We start from the raw sequence: 18565 nt of genomic DNA, 5'->3' as shown, positions 1-18565 counted from the left end.
GACTCTTCCACCAACTCCCTGGTGAACACAGATCCAACCCCTTGGATCTTAAAACAAGGAGAAATTAACCATCCCCCCTCCTTTCTCCCACCAACTCCTGGTGGATCCAGACCCAATCCCCTTGGATCTAAAAACAAGGAAAAATCAATCAGGTTATTAAAAAAGGCTTTTAATTAAAGAAAAAGGTCAACATCATCTCTGTAAAATCAGGATGGAAAATAACTTTACAGGGTAATCAAACTTAAAGAGCCCAGAGGACCCCCCTCTAGCCTTAGGTTCAAAGTTACAGCAAACAGAGGTAAACACCCTAGCAAAAGTACATTTACAAGTTGAGAAAACAAAGATAAAACTAACACGCCTTGCCTGGCTGTACTTACAAGTTTGAAATATGAGAGACTTGTTCAGAAAGATTTGGAGAACATGGATTGATGTCTGGTCCCTCTTAGTCCCAAGAGCGAACTCCCACCAAAACAAAGAGCACAAACAAAAGCCTTCCCCCCACCAAGATTTGAAAGTATCTTGTCCCCTTATTGGTCCTTTGGGTCAGGAGTCAGCCAGGTTACCTGAGCTTCTTAACCCTTTACAGGTAAAAGGATTTTGGAGTCTCTGGCCAGGAGGGATTTTATAGTATTGTACACAGGAGGGCTGTTACCCTTCCTTTTATAGTTATGACAGTCAGACTCTGAGCATGTGGGTGAGACCCACCATCCAGACAGCTGGGAAAGAATTCTCTGTAGTAACTCTACATCTAGGGTCCTCTCTCTCGCCATTGGAGATATTTGCTAATAGCAGTCGCAGATGGGTGGCATATGCCATTTTAGGCAACCTCATCACACCATCCCCTCCATAAACTTATCAAGATCAGTCTTGAAACAAATTAAGTTTTTTGCCCCACTGCTCCCCTTGGAAGGCTGTTCCAGATCTGAACTCGTTACAAGAATAGTATATACAGCATATGCTGAACATTCTCATTTAATAACATGTTTATAAAAAACAATTTGTTTTGGACTTGACCCTTGCCTTGGGGTGGTGTCCACCTAGCTGGTGCTGTTGTGAAAGAGACACAGGGACTTGTGCACCAACTTTGCCTCTAGCTTGTAAGCTCTTCCATGACTTGTGAGGAAGTGATCAGAGTAAAACCAAAGCCAAAATAAATGGATTCCAGCACATTTCAGTTTATACAGTTTTATTTATAAAGAAATTGCATAACTTTGCAGCATTCCAGTGAGTGGCATAAACAGAATGTAACACATTTCCTTGACAGCATTCAAATAGTTACAGTTGCTAACAAATGATGATTGTATCACACCACACATATAAGATTGGTACATCAGGGACTGCTCTAAAAAATCTATGTGCACTGGAGTGGTCACTACCGCATGTTTTGGCTGGGCTGGGCAGGGCAGCAGATTAGCTTTCGTCTTTGTCAGCTTCCTCCTTCTCATCTTCGTCGTCTTTCTCCCCCTTGAGTTTTTGGCGAGCAAATTCCTCAATCACAATGTCCTCCTCACTGGAGAGAAGAAGACAGCATGATAAGGTCTCAAAATTGGGACTTTGGTGACTACACACATCATCTGCCTCGGGGGGGAGAGGAGGGAGGGTCACAGTGTGGAAGTCCCAAAAGGGTGAAGTCCCTGCTCAAATCATCAGGACCATGGAGACAATGTCCACTTTCTGTTGACACCCAGCCTCACAGGACTCCTCAATGCACATGTTCTGCTGAGGAACAGTGCTTTGCCTTCTGTACATATTTCAGCCCTGGCCCCAGGAGGCTCGGAGTGCTAACTGATAAGGACAGTGCAGTGGGGGACATTTACTGAAGGAAATCCACAAGATGTGCTGATAAATAGTAGTAAATAGCTACTCAAGTGGCTGAGACTTTTACCAGCAGCAGCAATGCAATTCTGCCCAGGACACTCAGCTAGGTGTGTGTATGGAGGGGGGAAACCTGCATCTAAAGAGATTTCTGAAGACAAAGTTTTACACAGTGATAAAACAAACAAAAAAAATGGAGACAGAGAGACATAAAGAGGATTAATTACCTCCTTGCAAGAGGGAAATGCAAAATGACACCATGAAACAGAGAAAGAGGCACAAAAGGGAACAGAAGGAAAAAAAGGAGAAAATTCAGCAAAACAGGTTCCAAAATGTCAAGAATACAAAGTGATTCGACAAACTGCATGAAGTGCAAGTGGGTAGGAAAGGGACCGATCAGGGGGTTCCGTGCTCCTAAGAGAAATTTGAAATATCCTGACTAGGCCCACAGAGGGGCTATAAAGGGCACATTCTTTGCTGTGAGAACATGTGAGTAGTTTATCTAGGCACAGGCAGCTCCTGGACTCTGCCTGTTCCCAAAGTACTGTTCTGATTTTCATGCATTTCTCCAGTGTCCCGCAGCAGCAGCTTGCAGGATATAACTAGACACAAAAATGGGTCTTTCACGGTCTTGTAACTACAGATCAAATTCATAGCTGGTGGACTTCGGAGTGGGGGATGGATTTGGCATTGTGAGATTTCCTAGTGGGCAAACGTGTAAGCGTGGCAACTCCATCCTGGTGTTTTGGTCAGTATAAATTGCTGCCAGCTGGGGAAGTGGGATTTCACCATTAGAGTCCTTTGGCTAGAGTGTTCTGGAGCTAAACAGAATTACCAGGGCAACACAGGACTTTATCTTATGAGGCTGGCTCTCAATATATAATTCATTGGCACATAGCAGGATTTGGTGCTAATAATCCTGGTGGATTTGTGTCCTGTTGGGATAGTTTTTGGATGCTTTAGTCATTTCCTACACCAATTAAGGTAGTTACAGGATTTATTGCTGTTAAGAATTCAGCAAGTGCCCTCTCTCTAGGGATATTCTGGATTTTGTTTTGGTTACAGTTTCCTGTAGTCCAGTGCCTGGAGTGCAGCCTCCAGCTGCCACTAAGCTTAAGTGAGCTGGAGCCAGCTGAGATTACCAAGGAAGCAACAGTACTGGGAAAGCTGTAGTCTGTGTTCTGAGCTGTGCTGATTGGAGCAAGGGACAGAAATCTCCATCAGTGGGCCATCTATCATAGCAACAGAGCAGTGCATGTATCTATGGAGCCAAGTCCGTGACAGCAACTCCCTCCAGAAAATAATGAAGTAACATTGAAATAGACAACACAGTTTGGATCTGAAACAACAGGGGCCAGTGTGATTTTAGCAAGGAGAAGAAAAGCCAGGAAACTATAAAATAAACAAAATTAAGCTGCAAACATGCCTCTCTCCCAGCTCTGGTTTCTCCTCCCGCTATGACAATGCTCATTTTAGCAGTGACATCACATTGTAATGTCATAGTGTCTGTTGTGATGTAGAGAGCACAAGTTTGTGGGGCCTGAGCCTGAGATCTATGATGGATCTTTTGGTCCAAGACACTTACAGGAGACTCCATATTGAAATGGGAGCAGGTTATTTAGTATTGCATCTATCTCCAATGCGTTTATGTCACAGATTTCTTACAGAAAGTGTTGGTGTAGAGGCCGAGAAACCTTTTCCTTACCTTGGCTTGTCTATAGTCCATTTATAAACACATCACGGGGAGGCAGAGAAAGATTGAGAGACACACACAGAGGTTAGTCTGAAACAGGCATTTCAAAAGGACATGTTCTTACTACTGGGATATTTCTATTGGAAAGACATATTCTGGGGCAAATAACTGAAAGGGGTTGTGTGTTTTATCTGCAGAGTTACTGTGGAAGATCAGTAATTGACATGTGGCTGAGACACCATACAACCTTGTGAATATTTCTCAGTCTAGATCTCAAGACAAAGTCAAATCTTCCACTACACTACACTACACACATTGTGGAGTTTTGTGTTTATTATAAAATGACTCCACTCAATTCTGCTAAATAAACATTAAGCACAGTTCACAGCTCTCCCGTTACATGTGTTGTGTTTAGTGGCTCAGACACACAATTGCAAAATAGGACCTTTGCTCCAGCAGAGCTTTAGCCTCAAGTCTTGGGTGGGCATTGGATCACCACCCTTAAAAATTTGTCCTCCACTACAAACCCATGGCATCATGAAGTTGTGATGTTTGTGCCATCACAATGCAGCATACTGGTGTGATGATGTAGTTGCGTGTTCTGCAAGATAAGTTTGCAGGAAACGAGATGGTCCTGTCAAGATCTGGAGAGGTGGCAAACTTACGGGAGACCCCCCCTTGCACGCCATAGACAGATCATGGCTAAAATGTAAGTGGGAACAGCTCTGACTGACTCCAAATCCATTGGAAACAATGGATTTTGGAAAGCACAGCCTGTGCCTTTTTCATCATTGGCACACTGTGCAGTACATCATGGGAACTGACCCAGTGATGGGTCAGTTTCAGAAAGTGTGGAAGCTCGGTTTGGAGAGAGAATAATACAAGCCTCTCTCTTTCAGGGTGTGTTAGAGTTTCCAGGCCTGGCCATGTTGGAAGGAACAGAGCCACAGAGAAAAGGGCAAATGAACTGATCCCACCCTGGAAAGGCTCTGAGGTTTGTTTCCATCTGGGTTGGGTCTTCTCTGAGCTGAACTGCTTCACCTGGCCTTAGGGATAACCGATATCACTAGTGTTTCTGACACCTTCATGAATGTGAATGCGTTTCCTCCCTGCTGCTTCCCTAGTGAAAATTGTATTCCAGCGTGATCACTTACCATCAGTGGGCTTTGGGTGCATCAGAATAAGAGGCAGCTCAACACCAACATCGCTGGAAGGAAAAGCACACATCTCTTAAAGGGGAAAATTACACAGAGACAGTTGTGAGGGAAGAGCACAGAATATGTTAAATCCTCCGGAACTGATGGCCTTTTCAATGGGCATGAGTACAGGTCTGGCTGTCTCTGCTCAGGCTTGCTTATAGCACCCTGGCAGTCATCAAAACATCCCACAATGCTTTGCAACAATCAGATAATCAAAATCGTAATTAAAACTGATATGTGTTAAAATGTAACCTTAACTTTTGTGGGACAAGGACAGCGTGGGGAGCAGCTGTGTGTTCTGCATTAGAAACACCATCCAACTCCCTGAATGGCGCTGCAAAATACAGCTCAGAGAGTGGATTGGAGAGAGGTCAGGCTGCAAATCATGCTTTGGGTCAGAAAAGGCCTTGGATTTTCTACTTGATCCACTGTGTCCTCAACTTTGAGTGAAGTTCTCTTAGCACAAGTCATCTGCTGGGTAATTGCACTAATGGCTGAGCAGGGAATATGAGAGCCCAGAGAAGAGGAGCCACCCACTAGCAGGACACAGGAAGGTGTCACACAGGCGGTGTGGGGCTTGACAATCACATCTTCACGCAAGGTGTCTGAAAGTGTGTGTGCATGTGTGTGTGTGTTTGGAGGTGTGAAGCTGTGGGGGCGGCTTGATATTCATTCCTGTACAGTGAAAGGAGGATTCATTGTCTCTGGGCCCCGTGCACCATCCGATTGCAAAGCTCCATAAGCAGGGACACCATTCCTGATAGACACCTGTCAACTGACTCATTCTTTACCTTGAAGTGAGATCTCCCAGGATGCTGTGGGGATGAAAGAAAGAACACAGAATTCAGCTAAAGAACAGTACAACAAATACAAACGTAATGAATGAGTGGAAAATGTCCCCTTCTGGACAATGAGGCTTTTCATTTCGTGTCACAGTTATCTTGGGCAGGTGAATGACACCCTTCACAGGTCCCTGCTGTCATGGCACCCAGGTATCCTGTGGTGATGTGTCAAGAGTCCCATACTCTCCACTCCATTACCCAAATCATAAATGAAAATACTGAATAGTACTAGACCTAGAACTGACTCCTGTGGCACCCCATTACATACGCTCTCCCAGTTTGACAATGAATCTTTGATAACTTCTTTCTTTGAGTATGGTCTTTAACCAGTTATGCATTCACCTTATAGGAATTTTATCTCCACCACATCTCCCTTGTTTGCTTATGAGAATGTGGGGCATTAGAGAATGTTTGGTAATAAAGTGAGGTGCAGTGGTATAAATGAGGATGTGACCTGGGAGCAAAGGGGTGGGAATCATTGAGAATCCAAAGAATGGAAGCCATGTGGATGACCCAAGTCAATGCCCGGATGACTTAAGTCAGTGGTTCTCAAACTGTGGGTCAGGACCCCAAAGTGGGTCGCAAAGCCATTTTAATGGGGTTGCCAGGTCTCGCATTAGACTTGCTGGGGCCCGGGCCGAAGCCTGAGCCAGAAGCCCGAGCCCGACAGCTTCAGCCCTGTGTGGCGGGGCTCAGGTTACAGGCCCCTCACCTGGGCATAGGCGCCGACTCTGTGGGTGCTCCAAAAATTAGTGGATGCTCAGCACCCATCAGCAGCCAACTCCTCCCTTTCCCTCCCCAGCGCCTCCTGTCCACTGGTGGCCCTTCCGATCAACTCCTCCTCCTCTCTCCCAGCGCCTCCCGCCCGCCACGATCAGCTGTTTTGCAGTGGGCAGAAGGTGCTGGGGGGAAAGGGAGCAGTTGGCTGACGATGTGGCTCGGGCAGGCTCAGGCTTCGGCCCCCCTCCACCCGGGGCAGTGGGGCTCGGGCGGGCTCAGGCTTCGGCCCCCTCCAGCCAGGCCAGTGGGGCTCGGCCGGGCTCAGGCTTTGGCCCCGTCTACCCAGGGCAGTGGGGCTCGGGCGGGCTCAGGCTTCGGCCCCCTCCACCTGGGGCAGTGGGGCTCAGGCGGGCTCAGGCTTTGGCCCCCTCCACCTGGGGCGGTGGGGCTCGGGCAGGCTCAGGCTTTGGCCCCCGCTCCTTGGGTTGTATAGTAATTTTTGTTGTCAGAAGGGAGTCGCGGTGCAATGTAGTTCGAGTACCCCTGGCTTAAGTGTTTGTAGGGTACAGAGGGGGCCCCAAAGGCAAACTAAGAAATCCAGTTATTAGCTATTTCCCTGGTCAGTACATGTCAGTATTATTATGATTAGCTGTAGTAGTATTGTGGTAGTGCCTAGGAGCTCCAGTCATGGACTAGGACACTGTTATGCTAGGTGTTGTTCAAACACACAACTCTTACACCAAAGAGTTACACTCTATGTACCAGAGAGATGCTCACCCTCCTCTGGATACCACCAGGTTGACCTTCACTTTGTAGGACACCAGGATCCCCAATACCTCCTTGTCCATCCCAGCTCTCAGTCTACAAGAAAAAGCACAGAAAAGAGGTCAGAAGATGACCTGGGATGAGATGCCATGTGATCAGAGGGGGCTGAATTTGTTGCCTGATGATCAGGATGACAGCTACTGAGATAGGTTTAAGCCACCACAACAATGCCATAAAAATCTTATAATCTGTGACTGCCATAGGGCTCCATCTTGTGCAGAGGGAAGTACTGTAGCTGTTTAACTGCACAGCCATATGGCACAAAGGAAGGGAAGACTAATGTAGCTGAAAGCATGGAGGAATTTCTGGGGGTAGATGGTAATTACCTCCGCTGGAATTTTATCAGGACACTAGGGCTGATGCACCTGCTTTTGGAAAAAGTGCGATGGGATCTTTTAAAGATCATGGTCAGGCCCATGGGTTTACCTCTCACCTGCAAGATGGATCAGTGGGTGTGGCATCCTCATCACAAACTCAACAAATTCTTCAGCATGATTAACAGTCTCTGCTCAAGAAGGTCTTAGAAACAGAGCTGCAGGGACTGAGGCAGGACAGGATCTAGGTACGTAAGCAGTGTGTAGGGGCCCAGGACTGGACTAGCAGGAGTGGAGGCTGCAGCTCAAGGTTTGGGTACCTAGGTACTGGCAAGCAGCACTGGATGGTACAAAGTGCGAGTGGTGTGTGGGAAGTGGTTGTCTGGCAGAGACTGATAAGAGAAGCAAAGAGATCAGCCGGAGAACATGGTTGGCAGGGTGGAGGCCTTTCTCTTACACGGTGGTGGAGGCCAGGTTGGTGTCCTCATGTTTGAGTTTGCCGTCAAGTGCCAGGCCACGCTTCTCACGGTTGGATGATAGGCTGGGAGTCACTGTGTAGCTTTTGGAGAATGTGGAATTGGCAGCCACAGTCTCACTGAAAGGGATGCAGAGAGGAAAGCTCAGAACAGCCACCAAAGTCCCAACAGAGAACAGAGTAATGACAATTGCATGTAACCCATTGGAAAGCTAGGATCCTGAGCTGCCTGCTGCTGCACCAGGGAACGGCTTGTGATTATGGACCCAGAGCAGATGCGTCTGGGCAGAGCAAGGCCACAGCACACTACCTGATCCCTTCCCCCAACCCTGCTGTCTGTATGCCCCAGGAAGAGGAGAATCTCTATTTCCCACCCCAACACACACACACACACACACACACACACACACACACACACACACACACACACACACACACACACACACACACACGCCTGCTGGCTGTATCCCCCAGCTTCTATGTCTCCTTTTGTCTCTTCCACTCTCCTTTCTATTCCTCCTCCCCTTTTCTTTATCCCTCTTCTTTTACACAGGAACTGCCAGATTGGATCTGACCTGTGACCCATCTAGTCCACGCAGTATCCTGTCTCTGACAGTGGCCAGCACCAGATGCTCCAGAGAAAGTTGCAAGGACCCTGCTGTGGGCAGCCGTGTGACAATCTGTCCCCAGGGAAGTTTTCTCCTAGCCCCCAGTAGTTAGACAGTGGCTTGTGCCCTGATGCATGGGGGTTTATATCCCTTCCAAAGCTCTGTTGCTTTTTTCCTATTTACTATTAGAACTCTGGATATTCTTGCTCCGCATTGAAATGTCATCTTTCCTGTCTCCTCTCTTTCCCCATCTTTCTCTTCCCACTCCTTGACTCTCTCTCTCTCTCCATCACTCTATTGGCCAGCCAAGCCCAGTGGTATATGAGCTGCTACCTCCTCTAACTTACATTATCTCTTCTGTGCACACGTTCTTCATATATTTGTCCAGCGAATAGAGAACCACATCCGTGATCTGCTCGACTGATCAGAGAGAAAAGGAACACAATTCTATCATGGCAATGACATGCGTATCACATAGAATGTTGCACACACTGTCCTTGGCCCTATACAGAGGCAAGCGCAGGAATTGAAATTTGACCGCTTTCGGAGGGGCACATTAAACACACACAAATGAAAGGTTCGCGTGACACCCCCCGCTCCAGATTTCTCAGGACACCCTGGCGGGGATGCCCAGCAGCAAGATGGCAGCAGCTCCCCTGGCAGCTGCACTCTCTGTGTCCCTGATGCCCCTGGGGAGGGAGGAAGCAGCAGGGCGGCTGGCTGCCAGCTGAACTCCTCCTCCCCCTCCCCTTACACTGCTGCTTCTTCCCCGCTGCTGGAGTCCCAGCACTGCTGCCTGCTTTGCAGGCACCCACTGAGGTGAGTCAGGGCTAGAGGCAGAGACAACACCTGGGATTCCAGCAGCAGGGAGGGAGAAGCCGCAGACTGCACCTGCAGGGATCAGGGAAGGAGGAGCTCAGCTAGCAGCCAGCCACCCTGCTGCTTCTTCCCTCCCTGGGCTGTAGAGACACACTGAGATTGGAGGGGGGGGGGTATGCTCCTGCTTGCCCCCCCCCTTGTGCATGCCCCTGTGACACTGCAGCTCTATAGCATCTCAGGAGGTAGTTCCTTAAATCAGTGGAATATCAGGGGGCTTCCCAAGGATTTTCCTAGTCATTCAACCACTAAATTTACAGCTTTGATAAAGTTGGAGCATGACACACGTAGTGCAGGCTTCGGGCCAGGGCCGGCTCCAGGGTTTTGGCCGCCCCAAGCAGCCAAAAAAAAAAAAAAAAAGCCGTGATCGTGATCTGCGGCGGCAATTCGGCGGGAGGTCCTTCGCTCCGAGCGGGAGTGAGGGACTGTCCGCCGAATTGCCGCCGAACAGCTGGACCTGCCGCCCCTCTCCGGAGTGGCTTCCCCAAGCACCTGCTTGCCAGGCTGGTGCCTGGAGCCAGCCCTGCTTCTGGCCTCTCCGTTGTTTTACATCTCATCCCTCCCCTAACAGTCTGAGCTCTATGATGGCTATGAAACTATTGTGTCTCTAAACCGCAGCCCTAAACCATACAGAGAACCTGGTTCTTCCCTCCCATGCATTGGTTTAAAGGAGGTATAACCCCACTGAAGTCAGTGGAACTACACAGGTGTAGAACTGGTGCAAGCGAGAGGAGAAGCAGGCACAGGGATTTACTCTCTGGGCCTGGGAGAGTGGGGAAGAAAAGAGGGTGAGGCATTTGGCCTTGTGCCCAACCAGCACAGTTCACCTATTGGCAGGGCCGGCTCCAGGCACCAGCGTAGCAAGCAGGTGCCTGGGGCGGCCAATGAAGAGGGGGGCGGCATGTCCGGCCGTTCGGCGGCAATTCAGCTGCGGGGCCGTCACTCCCTCTCAGAGCGAAGGACATGCCGCCGAATTGCCGCCGTAGAATGAAGCGGCGGTAGAGCTGCCGTCGCGGCGGGTTTTTTTTGTTTTTTTTGCTTTTTGCTGCTTGGGGCGGCAAAAACGCTAGAGCCGGCCCTGCCTATTGGGCCCATGTGCACACTTATTTATAAAACCTGACTCTCACAGAGGTGTTTTAAAGGTCTGCCCCAGGGTGTGGGGCATGAGCCAAGTGTAGGGCAGAGGGCAAAAGGAAGAATGTGGGGCACAGGAGGTAAGAATGAAGCTGAGGCCTGGGGATGTGCACCATGCTCTCGCTCACCTGATATTTTAATTTTCTTCACAATCTTGTTGGTGGTGTTGTTGATATTAATATTGACAGTGATTGGGTCTCCGTGGTAATAGATCTGCAATCAGAATGGATCTGGTTACACTGCACGCTAACAGGAGTTAAGGAAGTAACCAGATACTATGGTGAAGGGCACCAAAGTAAGGACTTAAATAGATAAGTAGAAGTTGAGGCACCATGGAAAGAGAGGCCTGTAATAGCTAGGATGCAGGGACCCAAGGGAATGCATATGCAATGTGCACCAGGACCTCTCCTCTCCAAGAAGGGGACAGCCCAGATCTGAGGGGATCCTTTGTCTTCTTGGGTCTGTGGAGAGGGTCTGTTTCCAAGCACTAGAAATACAGACATAGAAGAGAAAGTTCCAGCCCGACTAAACTCCTGAGGATTCACACCTGGGTAAATCATGTCTTAAAAAGTACAGGCTGGGATGAAGCCCCCAGATTTGTTCGCAAATGAATGATGGATGCTGGAAGGCTGAGAGGCACAATAGGTTAGCAGGCTGGAGTGGGTGCGAGAGCCTCTTCTGGAGCCTCAGTTTCACAGCTGAGCATTTCTGCTGTAATCAGTCTCCAGCAGCAAAGGGAAAGACCAGCATGTCCCAGTCTGTGTGGGACAGACCCTACTTGCAAGAGTACAGAGGAGAGACTCAATACAGACCTCCTTATCCAAGGAGGCCTCGAGGTGTAGGGGCTTGTCAGACATCATGAATTGCCTGGTAGTCTCTGACTTTGGTGCTGGGCCCGTATTTACTGGGGCAAACTGGACCTTTCGGATCACCAGTCGCACTGAATTCCTGCAGGGATGAGAAATGGCCAGGCCTGTAAGCACAGAGATATTGGGTCTGTCCCAGGGGGTTCCACCCATAACCTACCCTTCTCCCCCAGCTAGATCTAAAAGAATGGAGGAAAATGTCTGTTTGCTTAAACAGATGAACACTTTTATTCCCCTGCACCAGGGTGCATGGGCAAACGAAAGTCTGCTCTTAAGAAGCATTAGAAATGGAAACAGAGGCTGGCACCCTTAAATCAAAAAGCATGAGGCAGGGATGATGGAGGCTAAAGCCTGTGGCCTCCATTGGAAGTCTAAACCCAGGGCTGCCCTCCTGCAGGGATTTGGCCTGAGGGGAGAAACTTGGTTCTTTTGCTTTAGGGTGATGGGGGAAGAAGGGATGCACTGGAATTACCTCTTGTGAATTTTCTCCTCCAGATTTTCAGCACAAAATCCTTTGACCTCAAAGTCTACACCACAAGCCTGAGGAAAACACAGATGGCTACAAGGTTATTGTGATAGGCCTCGGGATGGAACAGGGCCCCTTAACTTCCACCAGGGATAATAAGTGCTGATAGTTACATTTATTCACCTCCCTTCCTCATCACATCAGTGTGTATCCTCAACCTCTCTGAAGACCCTGTCTCTGCATGAAGTGGCTGTGCTACCTCCCTCTCAGAGCTGCCCCTCAACTGGCTGTACCATTTTGCTTGACACCACAATGGAAGCAGCTGTGATTTTTGGAGCCCTAAAGTTGGGGGAAGTTGTTGGAGACAGATTCTTAATTCATCCGTCCACCCTGTGTCTTTCTTTCAGGCCAATGATAGGTATGAAACGCAGAACTCAAGCTCACCTTTCCAAGATCATCTGGTCCTGGCTGGAGAGTGACTGAACAGGGCAAGTTGGTCGCCATCTGCGGGAGAGAGGAAATTTTTACCAAGAACACCAAACCCAACCCAGCGGAACAGCACGATCAGAGCTCGGGTTCCTCCTCACTCACTGTAATGTCTGACTCCAGATCAGTGATCCCTGGCACTGAGGGCTGTCAGGATGGCAAAAGCCCTAGCTGGAGTCCCCTGAGGCTTGGGGTTTATGGTGGGATAGATGTGTCCCTGGCAGGTATTTTGGTAGTAGCTCAGAGTTCTGCAGGTGAGTTTCCTCTTCCATCATGGCTATAGGCTCAGATAAGGAGTGTGCCTGAGGATTAGCACCCTAAGGCATAAATGGAGCAAGGAACTTCATGCACACACACACACACACACACACCTCAAGGTAGCACCTCATTTGGGGCCCCATAGTCTCTTCATAATTTCTTAAGCCACTGTCTATGACATGGGCTTTATGTCTGTCCATAGGAAGCTTCTGTTCAAGTTGATGCTCGTGCTTGTTCTGCCCCAACCCCTTACCCAAGGGACAAAATCCCAAGACTGCTCCCCCAGCAATATGGGAGCACCTTTGAGCTGATGTAGCTGAGAAGGATACTACCATGAGTTAACTCCTTGACTTAGTTGCCACTGATCCTGGATCATTTGTTGGGGAGCATGAGAAGTGGCCACTGCTTCACAGCTCCAGAGAGACTGTGCACAGCAAGAGATACTGGAGTGTGTGAATGGAAAGAGCCATGTGTGTGGAGAAGTTCCTACCTCGAAAGTGAAGGGGTAAGCGTGCTCGCCCAGCTTCTTCAGCAGCTTTTCCTGCAAAGGAGTGAGGGAAGTTGGCGTCTGTTCTGGCACAGGAGGATAAATCTGAGTGCTCAGGACATAGAGGTCCTTCCTGAAGGTCAAGCCAATGACATCCAGGTCGTCTCGGCCATAGCGGAATGCACAAGTCAGGGTCACATACACTGGGGCCAGGGCAGGACAGATGGAAATTGAAAGAGAGAAAAGATGATGAGCAAAAGGAAGGAATGGAAATAAGGAAAGGGCAGGTGGAGGAGCGGGATTGAGACGAGAGAAGAGACCATGTTAATGACTCTTCAAAATTAAAAGCAGTTTTTTTGTGCAGGCAAAAATCTGACCCAATTATCTAGGGCTGGGTCTCTAAAGCCCAGTGCAAAGATAGGAAGATCCATGAAATCCTTCTTCGAGCCTCTGGTAGCTTCAGAATCAGTCCCCAAGACAGAAGAGAAGAGCAGAAAACAAAGACAGTCTTTCGTCTCTGGCTCAGGAATGGTTGCTTTGAATAGGGAGACTGGTGATCACTAGGCACTTTAACCTAACTACAGTCACAAGGCATATCATAGCCTCAACATTTGCATCTTATTGCTGCAGAGAGTTACCTTTTCTATCCTTCAGATACTCTGGATCAATCAAGACAACACCATCTGCAAATAAGCACAAGAGGTGCAGGTGAGCTCAGCCTTCGCAACAGGTGGGGCTGCAAATGGTGGGAATGTCCTTTTAAAAATGCGCTTTATCCATAAAATTTAGTCAACAAAAGTAGCTCCTTTCTCCATCTACAGAGACATTAGCTCATCCCATAGGGAAATTGCATGTTGAAGAGCTGCTACCGCTTCCTAAAATACTTCCAAAACCATTTCCATGTAGTGATCAGTTTTCTCCATATACAGTTCTGCCTGACCCCCTGGGTACATACTCAGGCAAGCTGCTCATGCTGTCATGGGCACATTTCTATTTTCATGAGCAGAGCTAGTACGTGTCTGTCTGCCTGCTCCTACGGGCTAGATTTTCTGTTTCTCCCACCTTTGCCTTATGTTACAGATATTTGCAGGAAACCAGAATTTTTGCTTCTCACAAGTCTCGCTTGCTCCTGTTGCTTATTCCCACTGAAAATCACTGACCACTGGAACATATGGAGCTAAGCCATTTTACACCAGCTGAGGATCTGGCCTCATGAAACCTCTGTTTGTAACGTGACAACCAGCTACACAGCAATCAGCTGCAGTGTCACATGAAGAGGATACTGGCTTGCAGAATGGGATGGGGAAGAGAACGTCACTCACCTACAGGTTCCACAGAATCTACATGGTCCACGAAATCTCTCTTCCCCAAGTAGATGGATAACTGGAGGCAGCATGAGGTGGGAGAAAAGAAAAAAGAACAGCAAAGAAACAGGTTGTTGTTCTTCATTTGATCAGTGGAAGTTTCAAGTTTGTAGCTGTGGCTGGGATCAGGGAATGGAGATCTCTCGATACTGTGATTATTCAAGTTATCAGAACAGCCATAATTACTTAGGGACTTCATTATATTTAAAAAAAAAATTCTTCCTGAAAAGCTCCATGATAGCACCATGCCAGGTGTATCAGAAATAGAGCAAGAGAGAGATTGAAGGGGGAGGGATTCCCCACAATGCACCCCTGGTGGGTTGGGAATCCCCCTGGTATGGAGTCTCTGACACACATGTTCCTGCAGGTCTCTCTTAGTAGTGCCTGGATAAATCAGATATAATTTAGTTCAACAGGTAAAGTGTCCTGGGATACAAATGTGCATGTGCCTGTGTTCTGCAGCCCCCCAGGCGTGCCCAAGCTCAGCGTGTATTTACCTTCCCATTGGGGCTGGTCTTCTTAAAAACCCTGCAGAGGAAACAAACACAAAGGGGTTGGGAAGGTCTGGGAAAAGATTGCAAGTCCCTGCAGGCTGGCCTCTGCCAAAGTGCTGTGTTCAGAGAAAGGGAGGAGAAGGGGAGTCAGTTCACCTGGTAGTTAGGAGGAAGTCGGGGAGCGAGGCTGAGTCTGTAGCCAGAACTCTTGGCTACGGAGAAGTGGGCATGTGAATTCAGGATCTTTGGGGATTCAGTCCCTTGCATGGTCAGACCCCAAACTGAGCCCCTGCCTGTTTCTGCCTGGTCAAGACTCAAATGGCTGGGGAGAAGGGAGATATCATATGCCCTGAGCTCTCTGTGCTGTGGATTTCTCTGCCCACTATCATGAGGAGAATATGCCTGGTGGGGAGAGGTGGAGGACATACTGTTGCCACAGACCATATTTTAGAGGCTGGGGAGGAAAGCAGGGAACTGCAATGTGAGAGTGTTGGCTAGTGAACAGCTCCTGGGGTTAGGGAGGCTGTGTGTATATATCCCTTCACTGTAGAATATGGTCAGCCAGCCAGGCACTGCTCCTGCTCCTGTCTCAGGTTCCTCAGGTAGGGCTGCTGCATTCCCCCAATTCTCTCTAGCTGCTGGCACTGGGGAGTGGATTTCTCCACAGGACGGGGAGCTACTGTTGCCAAACACTCAGGCCTGGTTTGCACTTAAAACATAAGTCAACATGTGCTCAGGGATGGGGAAAATCCACCCAGGTGAGCTATGCCGATCTAACCCACAGTGTAAATGCAGCTGCGGAGGTGGTTTTCCTACAATGGCAGAAAAACCCTACTGTTGCTGTAGGATGCGTCTACACTACAGGTTATGCCAGTCTATCTATGGCACCATAACTCTGCTGCTGTAGTCCCCGTAGTGTAGACCTGGCCTTAGTAACTCTAAACTCTGATGCTTTAGGGAAGCTTATGCTGTGGGGCAAGTTCCCATCCCACTTAGACATTATCTGCAGTCAGGATAAAAGGTTACATGGGCTTCCAATGCTCCTGTTTCCTGGCATGGACTGATCACCCAGTGGTGAGGAGAGAATCCCCCATGTACATAGATGTGGCTGCATACGCATACAGACACCGCTCTCATCAAAAGAGACTGGACTTGGGACCTTCAGCAACAAAGTTAAACTGCTTGATCTATGAGATGGATGCAGGCTGTATAGTCACTGGGCCCAGCCACTACACATGAACACTGCAGCACATATGACCTACCACAAGGGCCGGGTTTTTGTGATGGTGGGGTTCCTCCTCCTTTAAAGTATCAAGAACTGGCCACTACTTGGGCCAGGACACTGGACTTAATGGACCACTGGACTGGATTGATTTTGGCAGGAGCTGGGACACTTGACTGGGTTGGAAGTTCCTCTGGTCCTATGTCCATCTGGCTCCTGGCCCAGACTCTGGAGGATTAAAGTTGCCTTGGACATCCTTGCCAGCTGGAGGCTGATGCTAAGGAGCTGATAGTGACTTCAATGTCAATTCCAATTACCATAATCCCATGTTCCCTTTGTATCGAGTCTAACATTAAGCACCTAGCTTCCCTCAGACGCAGGCTGTGCTCTGGGCTGGATACAGAGTGGGAGAGCTTGCATAATGCCAGCAGATGGCATTGCATATGCATGACAGAGAGACGGATGGGCCACCAAAGCCAGGCAAAGTCCCTGTCACCCACTGCTAAACACACGTGCATGAGACTCCTGCCCATCCCTGGAGGATGGCACGTCCCAGTCCCACATGGAGAGAGAGCAAAGGGCGACATGGGCTGGTTGCAGGACTGCCCCTGGAGGGGGCTGAGGCCTTCAAAACAATGGGCATTTACCCCATTCCATCCGATCTCTGTAGGGCATGGGCTGCCTCCACTAGGGCTGGGGCGAGCTAACCCAGTGTGTTTGGGGTCCCCTCTTTCCTGTGAAGGGTGCTGCATGTTGGCACTCTGCAGTGCCCCAATCCAATACATAGTGGGAGAAGGAAGAGGAAGACATACTTGGAGCTGTCTGACATTTTCAATCAGTCGTTGCACAGCAGGGGTTCTGCAAAAGGAAGCAAAAGAAAACAGTCAGCAGCAGAGGCTTCAGAGAGCCCTTTAAAGTTTGGAGGGAGCATAGATTTGCGCTCCTCCCACCTGACCCTCCTCTTCCCCTCTCAGGCGCCCCCCTCCCACCAGCAGCCTGACTCCCCTGGCCCATGAGCCTCTACACCATAGTTCTCAAACTTTTTTTACTGGTGACCCCTTTCACATAACAAGCCTCTGAGTGCGACCCCGCTTATAAATTAAAAACACTTTTTAATATATTTAACACCATTATAAATGCTGGAGGCAAAGCGGGGTTTGGGGTGGAGGCTGACAGCTTGCGACCCCCTGACCCCTCAGTTTGAGAACCCCTGCCCTACACCCACCCCCTCCAAATCTGAGTGAGTGGCGTTGCGCATTGCAACCTGGCACGTGGGGTCACAGTGCCACTCAGGTTTGGCCCAGCCAAAAAGTGGCCAGGCCATGGCCTGGGCGGCCCCCTGGTTCCACAGCCTAGGGTCAGCAGGGTGAGATATCTAGGAGCCCTAGTTCTCACAATGACAGGTCCAACGTTTGATGGGACACTATGATATTAGGATAGGCCAGGGCCTTCTTTCAGCCTGGGGTCTCAGGCTATGGTCTCACTGGTTCTTTCATACGTCTCAGGACAGCAGAGGAGCAGGCTATGAGGGGGGTTAGGGCATTCTGTTTCCCAGCCCAGGTTTGCTCCTGATTCCCTAAGGACTTGGTGGACGTGGCTAGGTGCATGCACCATTGATGCAAGTTTAACTGTGGTTTGAGGATACCCCCATAACCCAGATGGGAACAGACCTAGCATCCAACTCTTCCTCTGTTACACTGAAAGGCAGCAAAGAAAATGAGGGTCAGAAAAGGTGAGAGTGATGAGTAGGGCAGGACAGATGTTAGAAGGTGACAGAAGAACCACTTTGGACCATCCAGATGGCGAGTGACTGTTGAGTGAGCGTCTGTGGGGCTGGGAAAGAGGGATGAATGAATGAAGATACTAGAGGAGCTAGCATTTTACGCAAGTCCTTATCTGCAAGAAATTTGCTGTAATGACTTATTAGGAGGAAGCTGCTGGTTGCTATATTGCCAGCCCTCTATAAAGGGAGCTAGGAAACCAAGCTTAGCGCAGTCAAGACCAATGCATATTCAAGCCACTAATTACATACAACCTCCCAAGAAGGGGTCTTTGAACAAGGACAAAGAGCTGGCTTTCCCCATAAGAGAAGTCTCTTCCTTAGGTCCTATCCTCTTCTGACAAGATACAAGTAACTCCCATTGGAGTCAATGGGAGCTGTGGGGGCTCAGCACCTCTGAAAATTAGATCCTGCATGTCTTAAACTGGGTGCCCAAAAGCTGAAGCAGCCAGAAATAGGGCTACTTCTGAAATTGTTGTCCTTACATTCTGCACCGCAGTTTCCTCAGCAGCTTGTTCCTTGTAAAATGAGGATAATAAGCTGATCGCACTTTGTAAAGTGCTTTGAGATCGGTGGATGGAAAGTGCTAGTTAAGTGCTAAGTATTGTTAATTATTATTACTCTGAGAAGGCACAAAAATA

General features: G+C 48.8%; 1 protein-coding gene across 1 annotated transcript; it reads right to left on the bottom strand.

The window, feature by feature from the left end:
• Positions 1 to 1410: 1410 nt before the first annotated feature.
• On the bottom strand, positions 1411 to 16973 carry ARR3 (arrestin 3). Its single transcript, XM_065410459.1, has 17 exons — positions 16957 to 16973; positions 14926 to 14956; positions 14387 to 14447; positions 13703 to 13747; positions 13068 to 13267; positions 12278 to 12337; positions 11840 to 11907; positions 11314 to 11449; positions 10630 to 10714; positions 8839 to 8911; positions 7866 to 8003; positions 7047 to 7130; positions 5499 to 5522; positions 4663 to 4715; positions 3521 to 3530; positions 2043 to 2045; positions 1411 to 1510 (listed from the first exon to the last, which is right to left on the bottom strand). Exons 1-17 carry the CDS (start codon positions 16971 to 16973, stop codon positions 1411 to 1413), a joined length of 1188 nt encoding a protein of 395 aa, XP_065266531.1.
• Between the last annotated feature and the right edge of the window lie 1592 nt (positions 16974 to 18565).

The sequence above is a fragment of the Emys orbicularis genome, chromosome 9 (genome assembly GCF_028017835.1).
Source record: "Emys orbicularis isolate rEmyOrb1 chromosome 9, rEmyOrb1.hap1, whole genome shotgun sequence".
In the NCBI taxonomy this organism is placed as follows: Eukaryota; Metazoa; Chordata; order Testudines; family Emydidae; genus Emys; species Emys orbicularis.
This window is presented reverse-complemented; position numbering and strand designations above follow the sequence as displayed.

What these genes read in the sequence shown, in the direction of transcription:
- ARR3 (XM_065410459.1), bottom strand. An exon ending in AGATTCTGTGGAACCTGTAG is followed by an intron (nt 13,748 to 14,386) that starts GTGAGTGACGTT and finishes GCTTATTTGCAG; the next exon opens with ATGGTGTTGTCTTGATTGAT. An exon ending in GAAGAAAATTAAAATATCAG is followed by an intron (nt 8,912 to 10,629) that starts GTGAGCGAGAGC and finishes CTCTCTGATCAG; the next exon opens with TCGAGCAGATCACGGATGTG.